Source organism: Harmonia axyridis, chromosome 3 (assembly GCF_914767665.1).
Source record: "Harmonia axyridis chromosome 3, icHarAxyr1.1, whole genome shotgun sequence".
Taxonomy (NCBI): domain Eukaryota; kingdom Metazoa; phylum Arthropoda; class Insecta; order Coleoptera; family Coccinellidae; genus Harmonia; species Harmonia axyridis.
The window spans coordinates 39782073-39804763 of NC_059503.1; the positions used below are offsets into that span (position 1 = coordinate 39782073).

Sequence of the window (22691 nt, forward strand, 5' to 3'; positions counted from 1 at the left end):
AAATGGAACAGGCTCGAGCTTAGGGGCTCAAGTGACACAAAGTTTAAAAAGTATTTCAATGTTCTTTTCAACCATTTTTTGTTTCTTCAGTATAAATAGAAATCAGAATATTGCTCGTTAATTTTGCACGCCTTTTTCGTCAATTGACAACAATTTTCCTTTTTATTTTCAACAAAAAAAAATGCTTTATGTTTGATACATCACATTGTTCAGAAGTCCAAATCCGCTCCTAAAAATAATACTAAAATGCAATTTCTGAAAAAAAATTAATGAAATTCAAAATATTTAGGATGATTGAATTCACTTCACTGCATACAAATTTCAATGGTGGTCCAGATGCTTTCATTTAGATTTACCGATCCCAATGTGTAATCAGATAAATCTGCAATGAACAGAAAAAATGTTCGAAATATAACTACTAAACTCATATGTTTCTTTAAGACACATCTAATCATTATTTGCATTAATTCCCTCTAATTTTGAAGAGGATTATTTCAATGGAATAAGGTATCGAGCAATGTGCACATTACTATGTAATATAAAACTATTTGTTCAGAACATAACTGAATGATTTATTTGGATGCTTTACAGAGTTCTTGAGGGAACCATATAAATCAATCAAAATCAATTGAAATTGTTTTCACTGTGAAACGTATTGATTTTTAGAAACATAAATTGTGATGTGAGTATTGACTTTTCGAAGTATTGAATGATTTATAATTGTAATTAAGTTAAATGGTTAAATTATGTTTTCTTGTCTCTCTTGATATGTATCCTACTTTTTTATGTGCTTCAAATAAAACGTTATCATTTCTATAAATGAAAATAAAAATGATCCCATGTTGGTAGATTATATACCCTATATATATATATATATATATATATATATATACTCCGTCGATATTATATTTCGAATCTTGTACAAGGAATTTTATCGGTCCCGACGCTCACTTATTTTCCCTAAACTGCAGGGAAGACAGACATTATTCCTGTGGTTTCGAAAATAGTCAATTCGTAAAAAAATTTCCTTTTCAGATATCAACCTCCAGCTTTAGGGAAAAATTATTTACTGTTCCAAAACTACGTTGGCCATTGTAATCAGTCCTGAATCTGTTTTAAAACTAGATGTAGTATTTTTGAGTCAATATGAAATATTTTGTGTTGATATTGGCTATAACATTAATATATTTGGATTCGATAAATGCTGATCAGTTGAGGGCTGTCACTGCTGTAAGTTTTATGGTTATTTTTCTAACAAACATCGATGATGTTCATAAATTTCTTTTATAAATTAATATTCTTCATTATTCGGGGATATCGGTTGTGGTAGTCAAGCTCTATAAGATCTATCTCATTTATTGTATCATCCCCGAATTATCAATTTCCCGTAGTATATATCAATGTCCAGTTGATATTCTTTTTTGTTATTAATAGTTTGAATGAGGATGAAATATATTTTCAAAGATCAAAAAGAAAATTTTGGATTCGATTTCTAACTACAGAACAAAAACTATAATCTTGATAATTACATATATTAAATTGCCTTCATCAAAGTATACTCGTTCAACTTCTATAATTTATATCACCAAATATTGATGGATTTTTGATTTCGCTATAGTACCTATTTCAATTCGTGGTAATCATTTAGTTATTGTTATTATTCGTATTTTTCATTTTTATTTTTTATTGTTCATTTAAAGCTGTTACATTGATTACATAACCTAATTGAATGTACTTTGTAATAAATACACTTCTTGACTCAGTTTTGGCGATGTGTGAATTTATATATAATAATTTATAACATCATTGATACTCATTTCTATAAAATAAAAAAAAATTCCAAGTGCATAAATTTTTGGAAATTTATAAATGAAATTTAGAGATTTTATTTTTAATTACAGATAGTAAATCATGGAGATACAATACCTTCAGAGTTCTATCCTAGGGACCCCTACCAAGATCCGGATATATGGCAGAAACCTTTGGGACAACTTAGTAATGTAAGATTTCAATTGTCAGAATAAGCGACGATGGTATTTAATTCTTAGGGATCACAATCTATCTCAAAATAACAAACTGAAAGTAGAAGTAGAATGTAGTTGAAGTGAATGATTGATTTTCAAAGTTCAGTTATCAGTTTTAGGGTTTCAGCGTTTCATTTTCTGCTTAAATTTACCTCCAATTTAATTAATGTCTTAGTAAATCACTCATCAGACAGAGCCAATTAAGGAAAATAATTCCTTCAATTCGGATTTAGTTATCAGCCTCCAAATTTTGCAACTGAACACACAAAAAAGCTCAATGCAGTTGTGAATTCGTTGTTTGTGATTGTGATTCATTTTACGACATTACTATAGTATGTAGTAAAAGAGAGGTATGTGATTCCAAAGAAGGAAAAAGTCTCTTGTTGTTCACACAAAGTCAGTGGCTTCGCTAGAGGGGGTCAAGAGGGCCCTGGCCCCTTAAATAATTGCTGTCGTATAAGCAAAAAATACAACATGTATTCAACGTAAACTAGATAGACCTCGAAATCTTAGCCCCCTTTAAAAACCCGACCTCCCCTTGCACCCCTTTTCTTGAGAGCTGGCGTTGCATCTGCACTCAAAAGACCCTAGTTAAGCTTAGCGGTAAGATACTTTTTCGTTTTTCATATCCGTCTAATCTCTCACAAGCTTCAAGAATCTGAATGAAATGAAAATTATTTCGATAGTCAAGGAACTGTAGATTACTCCATGTGCAGTGTACATGGAAAATAAACTAAATTCTTATTGGATATATTAACTTGGATCTACCAATACATTTTCAAATTTCTTACATTAATTTATGTTCACTGAAAGTTTAACGATGAATATAAATAACACTTCACTGAGTAAAAACACAGTTTTTTCTTGAAAATTTTTATTTCATTCGATATTATTGGACATCAGCATACATACCTAAGTCAACTAAGAGTAATACATCAACTCCAAAGTTCCCCTTACTGTCCAATACCTTTTTTGTAGGAAGATTCGTCTTTGCTTCCAAATTAGGCTTCAACCTCGGCAATAACTTCTTCGTTAAAGTCAAATTTGAAATCAGCATCCTACCTTTTAACCATTATAAAAATGGAGCAGAGTCTGAATAACACTTATCAAGTCATTGCTTTGCTTGTACAGTATTTTTCCCCATGATAAAAAAGTTTTTTATGGTTGCACGACCCTGATTTTATCCCTTTTCCAAACAACAAAACAAATGTAGCAATAGTTAACCTGTAATATCTATCCGGAGACATCTTGAGTGTCTTGTTATTGAAATCTCTCTCGAAAAAAGGAGTATTGGGAAAAACCTAGGTAATAAGTAAATTAAAAGGCTCCGATTGAAAATATAACGTCAAAATAGTTATTTACGTAACAAGTCCGGAAAATAGGGTTTTTTTGGACGAATAGACAAAATTCCAGGACGAGCGTAAGCGAGTCCTGGAAGTCTGTGAGTCCAAAAAAACCATTTTCGGGCGTGTTGCGTACAATATTTTTTCGGCAACCATGTAAAATAACACTATCGCTGCTGCTTTCCATATTTTATTGCGGTTGCGATAAAAAACATGCAAATTTTTGACAACTAATTTCATATGAACTGTCAGCCGTTATCTCGGTTGCTATGGATTCTATGATGCTTTTCCGGCCTAGTCCGGGAAGTACGTACTTTCCGGACTAGGCCGGGAAATGCTACTTTCTCAGAGAAAAAGCGTCCAGGAAGTGACCACTTCCCGGACGGTTGCCGAAAAAATATATTTCCAGAAACTGTCAGCCACGATCGTTATTAAATAATTATAGTACCAACTAACTAGTTTTTTTTTCGTTTTTATTATCAAAGTTATAGTTTCCCTTATAGTTGCCATACTCTAATCCACAGAATCGTAATAGAACGTTTCGATAAAGATGATATTTTGAAACTAAAGGTTACTAACCACAGAAATATCTACGAATATGACTCAAACTTCAACCCCTTCTCCAACTTAACCTTTTACAGTTTAACCTTATCATCAATCCCATCACTTATTACTGGTCTACTTAGAATAGCTATTTCCTCAATTTTCATGGTAATTTTGAGCGCATGATTTACGTTACTTTTTCAAATTTTTCATTAGTTACTTGGTGGAAAGCCAAAGCTTCGAAACCGTTATACGTCTTGGTTATTTTGTCCACAGTTTCTATGTCCAATTTGAGTTCGAACAAATTCATATTTTCATCGCCATATCATTGATATTTTTCTGTGATTCATCAACTTTATCGCCCATAGCAAATTTTGTTTCAAAATGATCTTCATCTATTATAGTAATTTCAAAATTCAATTACAGCTTGGAGAACAGCAATCGTTCGGAGTTGGTCAATGGTTTCTCAAACGTTACATCCTCAAGAACCCTTTCCTAAGTCTTCACTACAATGCTTCGCAAATATATGTCTATTCGGAGGATCGAGATGAATCTCTCATGTCTGCAGAATGTATAATGGCTGGCTTCCTTCCACCAGTGGGTGATGAAATTTGGAATGAAAAACTACTTTGGAGGCCCACCCCAGTTCACAACGCTCCTCTTTACTTGGATAATTCAGTGGGTCGAGGTGTATACTGCCCGAAGTTCGAAGAAGAAGTTTTGAAAGTAGTGCAAGGTAGATTTTTCAGGACCCACAATAAGGCAGAGAAAAATCTTCTGGAATATTTAACTGCTGAGACTGGAATGAAATTCCAAAATATCGGTCAGATCCAAGCTCTGTTCCAAATTCTGCAAGTGGAGCAAAACCATAATCTGACTCTCCCTCAATGGACTGAAGCAGTGTTCCCAGACCTACTCGGAAAAATAGTACTAGAAGATTCTGTATTAAGAACAAAGAATCCTAAATTGGCAAGACTTTCTATCGGGCCTTTATTCTCCCACATCCAGAGGCAATTCCAAGATATCCTCGATAACAGTCCGGTTGTTGGTGCTGAACTTGGAAACATAAGAAAATTCAAGTTGTTCGTTGCTAATAATAGTTTGATTTATGATAGTCTACACGCCCTAAAAGTGCCCCCAGTTGGTATTGTACCCTTTAGTGCTAGTCTCATTTTTGAACTATGGCAAACATCAGAAGGAATGAACTATGTTAAACTAATCTACAGAAAGTCCCCTGAGCTCCACACTCCTATTCAAGCACTGAAAATAGGTGGATGTAAGACAGCTAAATGTCCGTATGAACAATTTAATACCACGATCAATCAATTTGCTGTCGGATTTAGAGAATGGAATAAGCTTTGCAACCGTACCAGTCCTTCACCTTCTGCAAACGACGTTTATTCTAAAGTCAAACTTGATATTTGAGTTGGGCATAGATCTTTTAGGTATTTATTCTTGGCTACCTATAAATTAGATATGTACTCTTTAATTGGCTAATTATAAATATATCGATCGAAGAATTGATGGTTTTATTTCTTTATTTCAACTGATTCTTCATTCAGAGGTAAAAGACAGTGCCACAAGATTTGTATTAATTGTAAATTGCTGATTTATTGTTTTACTAGATGAAATATTGGGTTTTTTCATCTTACATGTTTGTATCTTATAAGAGCGAATTCAGGTACCATAAAAAATAAGCCAACATTGTTTGGTTTCGAGACAAGGTTTCGGTACATTGTGTATCTAGTTGAAAGCGGATGACAAAATAAATTGTTTGTCGAGGTGTTAAGACAATCCAATTCTTTATTCATTTTGTAGTCTGTCCTGTGTCTATAGGATCTTTTTGTCTCATGTTAATAGCACCAATATGAATGAAGTTTTGAGAACTTTTCATTACTTTTTCACAAGAAAACAATTGAATTTATGAGGTTGCGATTTTCACCTAAATGATTCTTTCAAAAATCGAGCCCGAAAATGTGCCATTCATTTTTTTTTCCAGCATAAAGGGATTATGAGATCCCCTCACTAGACAAAGAATTTGAGACATCCGATACAATACGTCATGAAAAATGATTGATTCGCAAAACACATTAAAATTTCTTATTTGATTTATTGAATGTATATAACAAAATATTATCACACGAAAATGGAACTATTCAGCTCTATATGGATATAATATACCCAGAATTGAAAATAACTAAACATATATTAACTATCATAACTAAAATATTTACAAACAATCTGATATTCTCGTTCTCAATATTCAGGTCTTCCATAATAGGTACACAAAATCATTTAAATTCTTTAGAGACTTTTTATATTATATCTTTATCAAAATATGGGCGTTCAATAATTTCAATTTCATCGACTATAGTGTCAATGTCGGAAAGACTATCTTAGAATTGATTATGCTGAGCCCATGAGCAATGATCATTTATTTAAGAATATTCAGGATCGCTCTTGAGCTTTCAAGACTCAAGCATTTGATGGTACTTTCCAATTTTTGTGCAGGCAGTGAGTGAAGCAAATTAAGCTTTCAATATTCTATAGTTTTTTTGATAATTCAAAAATTTCTATCAAGAGATAGCCCTGCCTATTTATTTGTTCAAATTTGACTCGTGTTTATTACATATAATATAGTTTTTATATTGCAATATCACATATGCGTTTATTTTTCTTTATTTTACTAAGGTGATTTATTGAGTTACTCACAAACTCAAATACAAAACAGTCTTCTATTGAACTATGCTAACTGTACTCAATTAGACTGGAACTAATCACGAAGCAAATATAATTTGAATATCAGTTAACTAAGCCCGAAAAATAAAAAAAAAATTTTTTTGAAGCCCCATGTCATCATATCACCAATGTATCCATATCACTACTTCACTGAGGGTTAATGAGGTTAGGACTAGAATTCCTTGAGAGGGATCTATTGTTTTTAATATGTTTCAATTCCCTTGTTCCATTGAATGTGAAAGCGACATCACAATTACTGAGTGGGTGGTTATCTAAGCTCTTGGTATCTGTAGTTTCTTCTAGAGTTTGAGTTGGTATTATCAATGCTGGTGTATTATTGTTGGGGCTACTTGGCGTGTTACTAATAATTCTTGTGTTAATATCATTAATATTGTTATTTTTCTCATTTTCCTCATTGTCCGTTTCTTGAATAGTTATATCTATATTGCTCAAATTCGGAGAAACATTATGATATAGTTTTTGTTTCAATATATTGTTGTGTTGGTTTGAAAAGAAATTTGACGTCCTCTGCACATTCCTCTGCAAGTCATCCCTAGTTTGTGAGTTCAAACTATTAAACCGTATTTCCTCATGATAAGTATTGGTGTTTAGTTGTAATCTTCCGGTACTTTGAGACTTGATCAAAGGCTTATTGGGTGGCATGTTGTTCCTTGATCTTTGCAGTAGATTTCCGTGTTTTCTTTTCTCTACGAAAATTATCTCCGATACTATACGGCGTACATCTCCTGGTATTTCTGTGACCTTTTTCTCTTCTATTAAGTCGTTTATAAAGTGCCCTAAGGTCGATATAGTCACTTCGAGACCTCTTTTTTCTGCATCCTGTCTATTCAATTCAGACTGTTGTACTTTCCTCATTGTTTCTAGTCCTTGATAGTTGGCCATTATTTGATCCAACTGTGCTTGGAGTTTCTTATTTTGTTCTTTGAGCCGTTTGTTTTCCAGGTCTAACTTATGAGCTTGATCTACTTGAGGTTGCACGGCCATCATCTCCTCTTGAATAACGTGATATTCAACTTTATATTCGAAAAGTTGCTTGCTGATATCCGTGACGTATACCTGAAAAATAAAATTTTATGCGGATTACGGAACTACTGAGAAAAATCAGGATATTTTTACCATTTTCATTATTTTCTCCAACGTTGTATTATCTACTTGAGTTAGTGTAATTTTCAGATAATCCATGATTTCTTCGAAACTAGCACATTTTATTAAATTCTCTTTGTGGATAGAAAGAAGAGCCAAAGCAACGTTGAAAACTACGTCCAAACCTTCCATGAACAGAAGATCTACAAAAAAAGATAGTAACACTGTAGTGATCCGAAGATAATGTCAAATATTATTCATTATCAAAGCAAATTCCAATTCCATTAGTTATATTAAAGGTTGAATTTTCGAAAATACTCACAAATTATGGTTATATATTCACATTCATTATTCAAAGATGAACATTTCTAGCTATACCTAAGTGATAATGCAAAATAGTAAGGGACTTCTTATAGTAAATTTATGTCCTGCAGTCAGTTTTCAAAATACGCGGAGTTAACGGATCATGTTTTTTATTTGATTTTCATATTCTAAACATTTCATAAAGATAGGTAGAAAATTGGAACATCGAAAACAACTCAAATGAAATGCATCCATTCGAAACCCATTATTAATCTTGGAAACTAAACTTGATTCCTGGTTTTACAATTGAAGATTAACCAACTAAAAAAACGCTGCAAATTTTTTGACACAAAATATCTCTCAACTTCATGTCATATGTTCCGAATTGCTAAAATGTTTAAAATTCAACCTCGGAAATATAAGAGCTAGTACTTTGTCACGGAAACTTGTGGTAGATATTAGTGACACAAAGTTAAATAGTTATTATCATCATTATCATAAGAAAAAAAAACATATAAATTTCAGTTAAATGGTGGCAATGAAACTTTCCGTTTTTAAAAATTTATTTGATTGTTCGATCATTGCTTCTCTTGAAATAGACAACATTTGATTCATCAGATTACCTATTCGAACCTTTTTTTGATTAAAATCATAATTTCAAGATTTCCTTAGATTTAAATGATAAATCGACGTATTGCTTGAACCACAGAATCACTAATTAAATAATGAATTGCTTTGATTTCAATACCTACCAAACACCCTGGTTACGAATCCCAGTGGAAATTGAGATGCAAATATAGTGAGTATCCAAGGAGCTGCATATAATGTTGGTGATATGTCATAATTATTGAAATGATCGTACAAGTCTGGTAACTTATCATGTAGAAGTCTAGACAGCTGAAAAAGCCTTATCTGGAGTCCAGTCATGTCTGGAAGGTATTGCTTCCGCAATTCTCTTCCAAACATCAAATGTCTCAGCAGGAAGAATGCTTGAGCTTCCTCCATCTGAAAAGAAGGAATTGAATATTTGAATTCTATTCATTAGTAAACACAATATTTTTTATGAGGAGACACCTAATCACTTGAAATTTAGACTCTGAGTTAAAAATAACCGAAAATGATATTTCATATTTTGTGAAAACTGGAAGAATGTAATTCATTGAAGCGACTTGAAAAAATTTGGGAACTTGAAAAAACTTTCAAGTGTCCAGGCATACCTTTTGGAAAGTTTGACGAACGTTTGAAATGGTCACAGCTATCTAAATCTAAGTGGTTGGTAAACTTATTCTGAGATTGATGATGCAGCTTATTGTAAGTAGATAAGGTATTGTGTTTTATCAAAAATTAAATATCTGAAAAATTGGTCAGTGACGGTTACTGAAATTTGAAACATGCTGGATTTTGATTTTTTTGTAAATAAATATTTACTTTCGAATATGTTTTGGAAACATAAAATAACGTCAATTTCGAAGCTGCTCAAAAAATCTGAGGCAAAACTTGTCATTTATAATAAAGGTAGGTAGCAATTTTATGTGAAACACAAAGAATTCCTTTAATTGGTAACAGAGAATTCGGTCCATTCGATATTCAAGAGAGACCAACTGAAAATGAGGAAAATTCGGGGCATTATTACACCAGAGAATAAATGCCGGAAATTTTTACGAACGGACTTTCCAAAATAAAAAAAAATGCTATATACATTAGTTGGAATATCAAAAATAAATAATAATTATTCCCGAAGAAATAAGTGAAAATCACATAATATTTAGAATAGGTTTATAGTTTGTTATTATACATATTACTTTTATAATGAAATGATAAGATATGTCATAGCTTATGTTAGAGTTGCATTTCGATTATATTGTGATCTAAATCTATATATATAAAAGGAGAAACTGACTGACTGACTGACTGACTGACTGACTGACATATCAACGCACAGCCCAAACGGCTAAACGTAGGCACTTGAAATTTGGAAGGGACGTAGCTTAGGTACCGTAGGGGTGCACTAAGAAAGGAATTCCCGAAATTCCCACGGGAACGGGAATTAGCGGGAAAAAACTTTTGTATGAAAAAATCTAAACCGCGTAAGTTAGATGATTGAAATTTGACATGCATATACCTTAGTGAATGCAAAGTTAAGTCATGATTGGATTTTCCAAAATTCCCATGGGAACGGGAATAGCGGTAGCGAGGCGCGGAGGGGGGCGCAGATACCCGAGTGAGCAACCGGAACGCGGCAGACGCGTGAGGGCAGACGTCGTTGATGGTCGTGTCAAATATTGAATTTTGCGGGCGAACTTTTTACTATTCTTGGATGGTTTAAATCTTTAGTAGGTAGTTTTCTGTTGTAGATTACTGTTGAATTTTCCAGGCGGACATTTCACGGTCTTGGATTATCTTATAATTTTCTGTTGTAGTTTCTAAATTTTGTTCTAATAATTGTAGGTTATAAGTCTTTACGATTTCTTAATTTTGTTCTTATAGGCTTTTCGCCGTTCTTGGATGCTTTTTTTATTTTCTATTGTAGATTCTAAATTTTGTTCTTAAAATAATTGCAGGTTATAAGACTTCAAGATTTTTTATTTTTGTTCTTATAGGCTTTTCGCCGTTCTTGGATACTTTAATAATTTTCTGTTGTAGTTTCTAAATTTTGTTCTTAGAATAATTGTAGGTTTTAAGTCTTTACGATTTCTTAATTTTGTTCTTAGGCATTTCGCCGTTCTTGGATGCTTAAAATCTTTATTAGTTTTCTGTTGTAGGATTTCTTTATTTTGTTCGTAAAATAAATTAAAAAATTACTATTTTTTTTCTTATTTCGGTTATTACGATTTCTTATTTGATTCTTAGTGGTTTCTTATAAACAACATAGGTTGATTTAGTTATTGTTTCTTTTATTTTGTTGGAATAATTGTCATCTTTTCGTATCTTTTAAAAGTATCTTTCAAAATGAAGGTAGAAAATATAAACATTATGTCGTCAGAGATATCACCGAGGCTTCGGTATATAACCAATACACATTGCCCAAACTTTATGCCAAGTTGCACTACTGTGTGTCTTGCGCCATCCACAGCAAAGTAGTAAGGAATAGATCTAAGAAAGACAGGAGGATCAGAACACCCCCACAGAGGAACTTCCCTGGTAGAGACCAGAGAACCCAACCTCAGAGGAAATGAGCATTTTTCTGTATTGAATTAACGGAGAGATAGTGCCACAATTAGCAGTGGAAATGGAAGGAGATGGGGCTTGCCTTTTCAGAGCTCTTTCATTCCTGATGTACGGCACTCAGGAAAATGCTTTTGCCACACGGCAAGAAGTGGTCGTTTATGTAGTAGAACATTGGGATGAATTTTCTATAATGTCTCACGACATAAACGGTGACAATTACAGTTCCGCAGAACAATATTTTGCGGATATGATTAAACGCAACACATATGGTGGATTATGTGAATTAATCGCGGCAGGGAGAATATACAATTTCGTTTTTCAAGTTTATCGCAACGGTGAATTGTATGTTGAAGTTGGTACTCAAGGTCGCCCAATAAAACGCCTTCGCTTCAAAAATAATCTATCCGACGGGCATTTTGATGTTTACCTACCTTATGAAGAATTTAACCCCATGGTGGTATTGAACGTTGTGGAACTAAGGTCCAATCAACCAGGGCTAAACGAACCGAAGGCGAAAAAGAATAAAAATAGTGAAGCACTTGATGTTGTGCCTCCTATTTGTTCTTCCGAATCAGAATCTGCAGTTTCTGCTGACCTGTCTTTAGAAATGAGTACATCATCTGTCAGGAAGACTAAGAAACGTAGGGCTAGATTTACAGACAAAACAAGAAAGATGCAAATTCATCGCAATCAGAAAAAATATGTCCAAAATAATCCTGTGCCACACAGAAACGCTACTGCTAATTACCAGCGTAAAAATCCTGAAGTACATCGAAAATCTGTTGTTGTTTATCAGGAGAAGCACCCTGAAGTGCACAGAGAATCTGTTGCTACTTATCAGGAGAAACACCCTGAAGTACACAGAGAATCAGTTGCCGCGTACCAGAAGAAGCACCCTGAAGTACATAAAAAATATGTTGCTACTTATCAGGAGAACCATCCTGAAGTACACAGAAAGTCTTCCGGTACTTATCAGGAGAAGCATCCTGAAGTACACAGAAAATCTGTTGCCGCTTATCAGGAGAAGCACCCTGAAGTACACCGAGCAGCTCAAACTCGATATAATACAAATGTAACAACACGCCCATGGAATACTAAGTGTCAATCGGCAATGTCTTATCAGCCCGAAATAGATTACGAATGTGACAAATTAGTAGCAATAGGTAATATGAGTCAGAAATGTCAATGGTGTAACGCGCTTAAGTGGAAAGACGAGACCCCTGGACTTTGTTGCGGCAGCGGAAAAGTTCAACTCAATTCACTCAGTAAACCTCCTGAACCACTTCACAGTTTACTGATGGATCTCCATCCTGATCATAAGCATTTTATGGCTAATGTCCGTAAATACAATAATTGTTTTCAGATGTCGTCTTTTGGTGGAAAACAGGTTGGAGGTGATGGATTTACGCCGACATTTAAAGTACAAGGGCAGGTGTATCATTTAGCAGGTAGTTTATTACCAGAACCTGGAAAAGCAGCACAGTTTTTACAGATTTATTTTGTCGGAGAAGATGAAAGGGAAGCAAATTTAAGACTAGCCAACTATCCGCATTTGAAGCCAAACATTGTCAAGCAGCTTCAAAAATTGTTACACGAAGTCAATCCCTATATTAGAGACCTAAAGTGTGTTATTGACAAGGTGCCTGCTTCATGCGATACGTTCAAGGTAGTTATACATGCGGAAAAAAATCCACAAGGTGCTCACAGAGGACGCTATAATAGCCCTGCTGTCAATGAAGTAGCATTAGTGCTATTGGATCAACAGTTTGAGCAACGGGATATTATATTAGAAAGTCGCAGTAGTCAACTACAACGCATAAGTGAATTCCATCGGTCATACGATGCTTTACAGTACCCGTTAATGTTCAGCCACGGAGAAGACGGTTATTCGATTGGTATATCACAGCGGGACCCCAACACTAAACTACCTCTGAAAAAGACAGTTTCAGCTGCCAGTTTCTATTCATATCACATAATGATACGGGAGGGGGAAGAAAACTACCTGCTTTACTTCGGTGCTCTATTTAGCCAATACATAGTGGACCAGTACGCCAAAATAGAGACTGAGAGACTTAATTTCATTAGGTACAATCAGGCAAAACTCCGAGCTGAGAGCTACATACACCTAAAAGATGCGATTGGTCAACAAGATGTAGAAGCTAATCAGTTAGGTCAAATTGTTGTACTGCCATCCTCATTCACCGGTGGGCCAAGATATATGCATGAGCGGACCCAGGACGCCATGACATACGTCCGACACTATGGCCGCCCGGATTTATTTATCACCTTTACTTGCAACCCTAAATGGGAAGAAATTACAAAGCTACTGCACCCAAATCAAAAATCCTACGACCGCCATGATTTAATAGCAAGAATATTTCGCCTCAAAGTAAAAAAAATGATGGATTTGATAAATAAGGGCAAAATCTTTGGTGAAGTTCGATGTTACATGTATTCCGTGGAATATCAAAAACGTGGTCTCCCACACATACACATTCTTTTATGGCTAATTGAGCACATTTCTGCTGACATGATTGACAATATTATTTGCGCAGAGATTCCGGATCCAGATGCTGATCCGAAACTTTATCAAATAATCAGATCGAACATGATACATGGCCCCTGTGGCAACTTTAATAACAAGTCTCCGTGTATGAAAGATAGCGTGTGCTCTAAACGGTTTCCAAGACCTTTACTTTCAGAAACACAGACCGGTGATGACGGCTATCCCCAATATAGGCGACGATCTCCAGGGGATGGTGGCTTTACTGTACATATCAACGGGGTAGAGCTCGACAACCGCTGGGTTGTTCCATATAATGCGGTTCTTTTGAGAACATTTAATGCTCATATTAATGTTGAGTACTGTAACTCCGTAAAATCCATAAAATATATTTGTAAATATGTAAATAAGGGGTCGGATCAAGCGACTGTTACACTGGAGGATTCGAAAGATGAGGTGAAAATGTATGAAAGTGGAAGGTATATAAGTAGTGCTGAAGCGGTCTGGCGAATACTTGGGTTTCCTATTCATGAGCGATATCCTACAGTTATACATCTGGCGGTGCATTTAGAAAACGGTCAAAGAGTTTATTTTAATCCATCTAATTTGGCTGATAGGGTATCCAGTCCACCAAAAACAACACTGACCTCATTCTTTGAACTATGTAGATTCGACGATTTTGCAAAAACTTTATTATACTGTGAAGTACCGGCATATTATGTTTGGAACAATAATAAATTTGAAAGAAGAAAACGAGGAGAAAATGTAGATGGTTGGCCAGGTGTTAAAAAAGAGCACGCGTTGGGTAGGGTTTACACCGTACACCCGAATAATACAGAGTGCTACCACCTCCGATTGCTCTTACACGAAGTTCGAGGTCCAACATCGTTTGAATCACTAAGGACTATAAACGGTGTTGTACAACCAACATTTAAATCTGCTTGCAAGGCCCTTGGATTACTTGAAGATGACCAACATTGGCGTACAATACTTCAAGAGGCAGCCCTTTGTCAGTCTCCGTTCATGATGAGAGAACTCTTTACTATTTTGTTAGTGTTTTGTCAAGTTGCAGATCCTGTCAGTCTATGGAATGAATTCAGAGAAAATCTTTCTGAAGATTTCAAAAGACAGATTGAGAGGCAAGCAGCTTGCGATGTAAACTCTCTCATGGATGAAATCTTCAATAGGTGCCTTTTGGAGATAGAAACAGCATGCTTAGCTCTAGGTGGATGCGCAATAGAAGGGTACGGATTACCAAAGCCGACTAGATCGGAAGGATTTAATAATGAATTAGGAGTATATATTAATGAACTAAACTATGATGTCCCTACATTGCAAAGATTTGTTAATACAAATGAGGATTGCTTAACAGATGAACAAAAATTGATATACAATAAAACTATAGCAAACATCAATACAAACGACGGAAAAATTTTCTTTTTGGACGCCCCTGGAGGAACTGGTAAAACTTATCTCATTAATTTGATACTTGCAAAGATTAGAAGCAATCGTGGAATTGCCATAGCTGTCGCTTCATCGGGGATTGCTGCAACTTTATTGGAAGGAGGTCGCACTGCTCACTCGGCTTTAAAGTTACCGCTTAATTTATCTATTTCGGAAACCCCAATTTGCAATATTCCAAAGCAAAGCAATCTTGCCAAAGTTTTACGTAAAGCTGAAATCATAATCTGGGATGAGAGCACTATGGCTCATAAAAAATGTTTTGAGGCGTTGAATAGGACTTTACAAGACTTGAGAGATAATAACTCTCTGATGGGTGGCTTGACACTTTTGTTAGCCGGAGATTTCAGACAAACATTACCGGTTGTACCAAGGGGAACTCGGGCAGACGAGATCAAAGCATGTTTAAAAAGATCAGTTTTATGGCCATCTATTGAAATTCTTAACTTAACTAAAAATATGCGAGTGCTCTTAAAAGGGGATATCAATGCAGGTAACTTTTCAAATATACTACTTAAAATAGGAAATGGCATATACCCAGAAAAAGACGGTTTGATAAATTTACCAGAAAATTTATGCACTGTAGTTACAACAGTCCCGGAATTAATAGATAAAGTATATCCAAATATAGCTCGAATTCAACATAAACCTATAGAATGGCTGCATGAAAGAGCTATTTTATCACCCACAAATGAACACGCCGCACTAATAAATGACGTTTTGCTAAATTCATTTGAAGGTGAAGAAATGATATATAAATCAGTAGATACAGTAATACATACAGAAGACGCTGTTCACTATCCGGTTGAGTTTTTGAACACTATTAATCCAGCTGGTCTTCCATACCACAGTCTTAGATTACGAGTCGGTGCACCAGTAATGTTGCTCAGGAATTTGAAACCACCTAAATTATGCAACGGCACGAGACTTCAAGTCAGGGTCTTGCATCGTAATATTGTCGAAGGTATTATTTTAACTGGGTCTGCAAAGGGAGAAACGGTATTTATACCGCGAATACCGTTAATCCCAAATGATCTTCCTTTCGAATTTCGGAGACTACAATTTCCATTGAAGGTATGTTTCGCCATGACCATTAATAAGTCGCAGGGTCAAACACTCGCGCTAGCAGGAGTTGATTTGCGACAGCCCTGCTTCTCCCATGGTCAGTTATATGTGGCGTGCTCCCGCGTAAGTTCGCCATCCAGTCTGGTCATTCTCGCACCACCCTCCAGAACGACCAGAAACGTTGTTTATAAGGAAATTTTATAAATATGTTTCCTAAATACATTTCTGTCTAGCTCTTATCCCGGTTGCACCAGCCACCCACCAACCGAACCACTCTTCCATGCTACTCTTTTTAGGGTTCCGTACCCAAAAGGTGAAAACGGGACCCTATTACTGAGACTTCGCTGTCTGTCTGTCCGTCTGTCACCAGGCTGTATCTCATGAACGCTGATAGGTAGGCAGTTGAAATTTTCACAGGTAATGTTTTTCTGTTGCCGCTACAACAACAAATACTCAAAATAAAAATATAATTAATATTTAGGGGGGCTCCCATACAAAAATCGTGATTTCTTGCACGTTTTTACAGATAAGGCTGTATCTTATGAACCGTGACAGTAAGACAGTTGAAATTTTCACAGAATATGTATATCTATTGTTGCTATAACAACAAATACTGAAAATAAGAATAAAATAAAAAATTTTGTACGGAACCCTTCGTGCGCGAGTCCGACTCGCACTTGGCCGGTTTTTAGTTTTCATGTGGTCAAACTTTTACTTTCATACCGACTGACATTCACATTCACACCTCTGAACTCCAGACGAAAGCCTATAGGTACTTTAGGGTTATAATAGCCTCCCCTGATCGTTTTATCCTAAATTTATAAGAAACCAAATTATCCTAAACTAATAATCTAAAAATTAATAACAATACATTATTCAGCTGAGCTACTTATACTATAACCTAATTTAAAAATAATAAAATTAAGCATTTTTTAAACTTTTCTCCAACACCCACAAAGATCTCTCTTTTATAACACGCCACGCGGACGAAGTCGCGGGCAAAAGCTAGTATAAATATATTTATTGTTTTGCAAGAAATGTTTTCATATCTTTTCGATGATCATATTGAATTAGTTATTTTCCTACAACTGCTATGAAAAGCAGCGTATTCTTCATAGCTTACTCAATTTCAAAACTATGTATTGCTCATACTGTGAGAAATATTATTTCTCACAGTACTTTCACCACACCTCGCTTGGGAGACCAATGAAATTGGGCTTTTGAGTCGTTTCTATGGAAACGCAATAAATTAGCACATACTGTCAACGAAGACCATTTTGATATGAATCAAGTCCATTACTTGAATTATTGAAATTTGTGCAGTTGTAGGAAAAGTATAGTGTGCAACATGTGGAGAAAGTCCTTTTCTCGCTCGTGTGTTTGCGGCACTCGCCTTTCAGGCTCGTGCCACAAACTTCCACACTCGCGAGAAAAGTTGGACTTTCCCCACTTGTTGCACAATATACTATTTCCTAACAAGTGTGGAAAGTGATACTTTTACGTAAGGGACTGCGTGCGCTGCGCGTCGTTCGGTCAAGCTGTCGAGTGCGGAAAAGGCACTTTACACATGAGTTTGGAGCAATATTTTTCCTACTAGCGTAATTGAAACACTTTCTCGTAGAGATTTCGTCTTGATACTGACTGACGTTATAAGAAATTATATTTTTGTGCGCTCAGTCGCATAGGGAAACGTTTGAATTTAATAATTGACGCATAGAGATATGCCAAATTGATTAATGCCTCTCTTCAATATTTACATGCGGAAAAAACGCTTGCTATTCACTTTCCGCATGCATATGCGTGCGGAAAGTAAAGAGCAGGTCTTTTTTCCGCACGAATTTGAAAAATTACTATTTTCCAATGCGTGTGGCAAGTAATACTTTCGAAACGCTAGTAGGAAAAATGTGTTTCAACTGTTAATTTTTTTGGGTTCTACTAGTTGAATCAATGGAATCCAGGATATATTTGCAAACGTTTAACGACGTATCTTCAACTTTATTTTGTAGTAATTCCCAATACTGTCTTAACAAATATTTTGGAAATCACTTGAAAAATTACAAACTTACATGAAGAAGAAGAACCCCCACTACGAAGCTGAGACCTTGACAGTAACCCACTTCGGGATCCAAGAGAGAATAAGCCTTCAGCAGGTTGAACAAAGCTAATTGACCAGGTCCTAATGGACTGCTGAAGTAAGAGTGATTCGGAAAAGTTCTGCCTGTAAGAATTGAATAATTATTTATTATTTCGATAATTTCATATAATAATAAATTACTCTTACCAAGATCGATTAAAATTGCATGTTGATGCAATGTTAGTTCTTTCAGTAAAGTTTCATATGGAGTGTTGTAATGAGGGAATGGTGCGGTATCTATTGGTGGTTTGGTCATACAAAACTGATAGGCGAGGAACTGCCATGCATCACCTCGCTTTCCTCTTGGTATACCTGTCCAAAAAATATGAATGAGAAAAAACTTGTAGTTTCTCTGACTAAGATGTCAGTAGATAGGCCCAATAAATATAGTAACTGTCAATGAAACTGCAAAACCCAGAGAGAGGAGTTAAATTTTTTTTCTTAAAACATAAATAGTATAGCAAGGAGTAAATTATTGAATTAGGGGAAAAAATCGTGAAGGTTTCTTCATGTAAATAATTTTTGGTACTTGAATATTGTAGTCACTTTTGCAAGTTTTTTAAATTTTTCAACAAACCAGCTGTTCGGGGAGATCCAAAGTCGATGTTGAAATGCCTAGAGCACGTGTACGCGGAATTTATCGCCAGCTAAGTGAATTTGAAAGAGGTCGAATTATTGGCTACGGGAGGCGGAGTTGTCATTTCGAGAAATCGCCAATTGTACGAACACAAATCCATCTACTGTTATGAGATGTTGTCAAGCAAGGTTTGATAACGCCCGACTATAAGAAGAGTAGGCGCCGGACGTCGAAGGGACGCAAATGAAGTTCAACATCGACTTATGGCCATTAGAGACCGATTTGCGACAACTCAATCTTTGGCTAATAAGAGGTTAGGAGAACAAGGCCATCTTGTAACTGTCCGAAAGGTTTCCTGCCGGATGAGGACTTGGGTTTCCTCGGATGGTTGAGCATCGCCGGCAACGATTACAATGGTGCAGAGAACGTCAACATTGGAACGTGGAATGGCATCAGGTCGTCTTTTCTGATGAATCTCGATTCTCCTTGGATGCACATGATAAGAAGGGTTAGACGACGTCGGGGAGAAAAACGTGAACTTCAGTTTGATGTTGACCGTAATGTACACCGGACAGTAGGCGTTATAGTATGGGGTGCTATTGCACATGCAAGTAGGTCACCTTTGGTTAGTTAGTTAGTTGAAACTTTTTCGAAGCGACTCATGTGAATCTTTTAACATGGCCTCCCAGATCCTTCGATCTTTCGCCCATAGACCATGTTTGGGACATCATGGTAGAAGGCTTGGAAATTTACTCCAGCCCCCGCAGACTTTGGCGGCTCTGAGACATGAAGTACAGGTAGCTTGGAATAGTATCCCTCAAGAAGAAATCGACCATCTTATTGCATCAATACCGAGACGTGTTGAGCAGCGTATAGATAATCGCGGTGGACAAACACATAATTAACAAACTTATTAAAAAAAGGTAAACTTTCGTTTTTTTTTTCCAAATTTCAATCATTTACTCCTTGCTATACTATCTATGTTTTACCAACCAAAAAAAATTAAATAAAATTTAAACAGCTCCTTCTGGGTGTTGCAGTTTCTTTGTCAGTCAGTATATATTATGGTACATATTAGGAAATATAAGTCTCTCACCTTGACGAATAGCGTTGTACAGAATGATTTTATCTACTTTCTTTCCAGTTTCTTTGTTTAATATGAGATCCCAAACTTGTGACACTTCCCTCTGACTCGGCCTCATTTCATCGTACTCCAGCTTGATTCTTTTCACTTCAGATTCCTCTTGTTTAGCTGGAACAATTAAAAATATCCTCTTTCACTATCTCATTAGAGAATTTTTGATTCGTTGGTGAAAATAATGATAAAACGCAATTTCAGCGATTATTGGTACCAACAAAACAGCAATGGTTCCTCCACAATATAGATAATCAGATTCTCATTTCTGCTGTTACTGAAAATGTATTATACTGGAGAAAACGAAAAGAAACATGTCAATGTGTTTTAGCATTCCGAATGTATCTGAAAGTGTTGACTTATGTTGACATACCTATATTTGTTCATTGGAAAAACATTTGGAATTGGGATATTGTTTTTGTTACCCAAATCAAGAAATACCCAATGGAAATTGAATGACAGTTATTCTATTTCCACTAGTTCCACTATTTAGAGTTTTCATAAGTGGTAATGGAAAACTGTCATTTAATTTCTGTTGAAATGAAGTTCCATCAAGTGAAGACCGAATCAATCCAATATTCAAAAATAACCAATACTAATTTTTGAAATTTTTACTGGATTTCACCGACAACGAGAATTTTGAAGAAAAGTATGCTTGTGAAAAGGAATCATCTTCAGGACAGTTTGATCATGACAGATTCAATTATTCAAATCATTGAAAATTGTAATAATTCATACGTTCATGGGCGCCCGCAGGGGGGGCCATGGCCCCCCCTGAGATTTTGATTGCCTCATTTTTCAGCACAACACCCTCAATATTACTTCCTCAATCCAGAGGGCATAGAAAAAAGGAAAGTAATGGATTCTCAACAATTTTTCGGTTTTCAATGACAATCATGGACGCCTTATCATTTTCAATAATTTTCATTTTGCCCCCCCTGAGAAAAATTTCTGCGGGCGCCCATGCATACGTTTGTTGATAAATCTATTAATATTTTGATTACAGTTATAGACTGCCATAGATAGGGTTCAGAGTTTCAAGAATGAAGTATATTTTCCATATTCAACAATACCTATTAAAACCTGATAAATCTACTCCTGTATTACCTCCAATACTACTACTAATTCAAATGTACTCCTGACAAATCTATAATGACAAAATAAATTGCTATTTGTATTGAAAATTGAAGGTCCTCATTGAAAATAAAAATAATACAAGGTGGACCACTGTCAATGGTACCATAGACTTTTACGGAGAACGGAAGATAAGATTTTATTGAAAATTTGGTTTCTTGGGTACACAATAATACTCTATCGATCTAAAATATTTTCAGTACTACGGTGTTGCTGCTTACATCAAAAAGTTCTAATAACGTCGTTATTTCAAATAGAACATCCTGCATATTATTACTTTTTTTGGTTTGCCGTAGCCTCTTAATTATTTATGTATCAACTGCCTTGTTCCGTTCTCTAGCGGTTTTCGAGTGATTTCAAATTTTGACTGAAATCGTAACTTCCATTCTCCTTAAAAATATTGGGTACCATCGATCGTGGCCCACCCTGTATACTTCAATTTCCAATTTTCATAGTAATATAAAATATCGAACGTTGCATTTTCCACCATTTTGAATTTTTTTCAGAGTTGTGCATCTTTTCTGAATTGATCACTTAAAAATATTTTGATGTGATCAGAAATCTTGACTTCAAAGTTCATACATAACTGACCACACTCAATAGCACACCATGTATCTCGCTCATGCTTCGAAAACGAGGTATTGTCAAAGGGCAAAAATTATTCTTTGCAGTTTATAACTAAACACCCTGTATATGCACTAGTGCTGGCAAATAACTCTTTATGAAATATATAGAATGCAGGACTTTTTTATGATTCGAGAAAACATAACTATATTATTCATAAATTGGGGTATATTAACTATTGTCGTAGTGTCATTCCATACAATTTAACGTATGCATTTCATTTTCTCAAAATTAGTTTGGTTTGATAATTTGCAGTTGTTATAAATAATGAATTCTTTGAATTGATTATTTTTAGAACTACAGTAATTTCAAGATTTCGAAGCATCAGAACATGGTGACAACCAATTGTTGATATTAAATTCATTATTATTCACTTCTTGCAACGATACTGAATAAAATGAACGACGTCATGTCACAGCTAAGGCGAAGGACTAACTTTTCGAACAAAAAATTCATATAATGCTCAATAGGACGCATTTGATAATTGATTCACCTAAATAACTCACCTCTTAGTCTTGCATTTTCTTTTTCCATCCTAACCAACAGAATTGCTTGATGTATAGCTTTCTCCCATAGCTCCCTTAATTCTTCTTTAGTTTTCTTCACTCTCATTTCGGTTTCTTTGTTGTTTGTAGAAACAACTTTTTTAAATATTGCTTGTCTCCAAGAACCATCCAAGTTCCTTGGGGATGGTTCGTCTTTGTTCGGTTTGGGAGAACCAACTTTGAAAAATCTGGAAAATTTTAGATTTCATAGTCATCTAAACTTGCAACAGAACAATAAACTTCATGAAAGAATCGAGATCTAGCCTCACATTGATTCTCAGCGATTGTG

General features: G+C 35.3%; 2 protein-coding genes across 4 annotated transcripts in view; one reads left to right on the top strand and one right to left on the bottom strand.

Moving 5' to 3' along the window:
- The first annotated feature begins 379 nt into the window (after nucleotides 1–379).
- On the top strand, nucleotides 380–5432 carry LOC123675024 (testicular acid phosphatase homolog). The gene is made up of 5 exons (XM_045610253.1): nucleotides 380–533; nucleotides 592–682; nucleotides 1036–1230; nucleotides 1902–2000; nucleotides 4337–5432. The coding sequence occupies exons 3-5, from the start codon at nucleotides 1147–1149 to the stop codon at nucleotides 5333–5335; spliced, it is 1182 nt and encodes a 393-aa protein (XP_045466209.1). The 5' UTR covers nucleotides 380–533; nucleotides 592–682; nucleotides 1036–1146; the 3' UTR covers nucleotides 5336–5432.
- A 568-nt stretch (nucleotides 5433–6000) lies between these two features.
- LOC123675022 (TBC1 domain family member 1) overlaps nucleotides 6001–22691 on the bottom strand; it is a 95816-nt gene continuing 79125 nt past the window's right edge. For all 3 annotated transcript variants that reach the window (XM_045610249.1, XM_045610250.1, XM_045610251.1), the window contains 7 exons: nucleotides 22364–22590; nucleotides 20061–20216; nucleotides 18535–18699; nucleotides 18320–18471; nucleotides 8809–9061; nucleotides 7787–7956; nucleotides 6001–7726 (listed from right to left, as the gene is read on the bottom strand). In XM_045610249.1, coding sequence (XP_045466205.1) covers nucleotides 6797–7726; nucleotides 7787–7956; nucleotides 8809–9061; nucleotides 18320–18471; nucleotides 18535–18699; nucleotides 20061–20216; nucleotides 22364–22590 — 2053 coding nt within the window. In that variant the 3' untranslated portion in view covers nucleotides 6001–6796. The remainder of the gene's footprint in view (nucleotides 7727–7786; nucleotides 7957–8808; nucleotides 9062–18319; nucleotides 18472–18534; nucleotides 18700–20060; nucleotides 20217–22363; nucleotides 22591–22691) is intronic.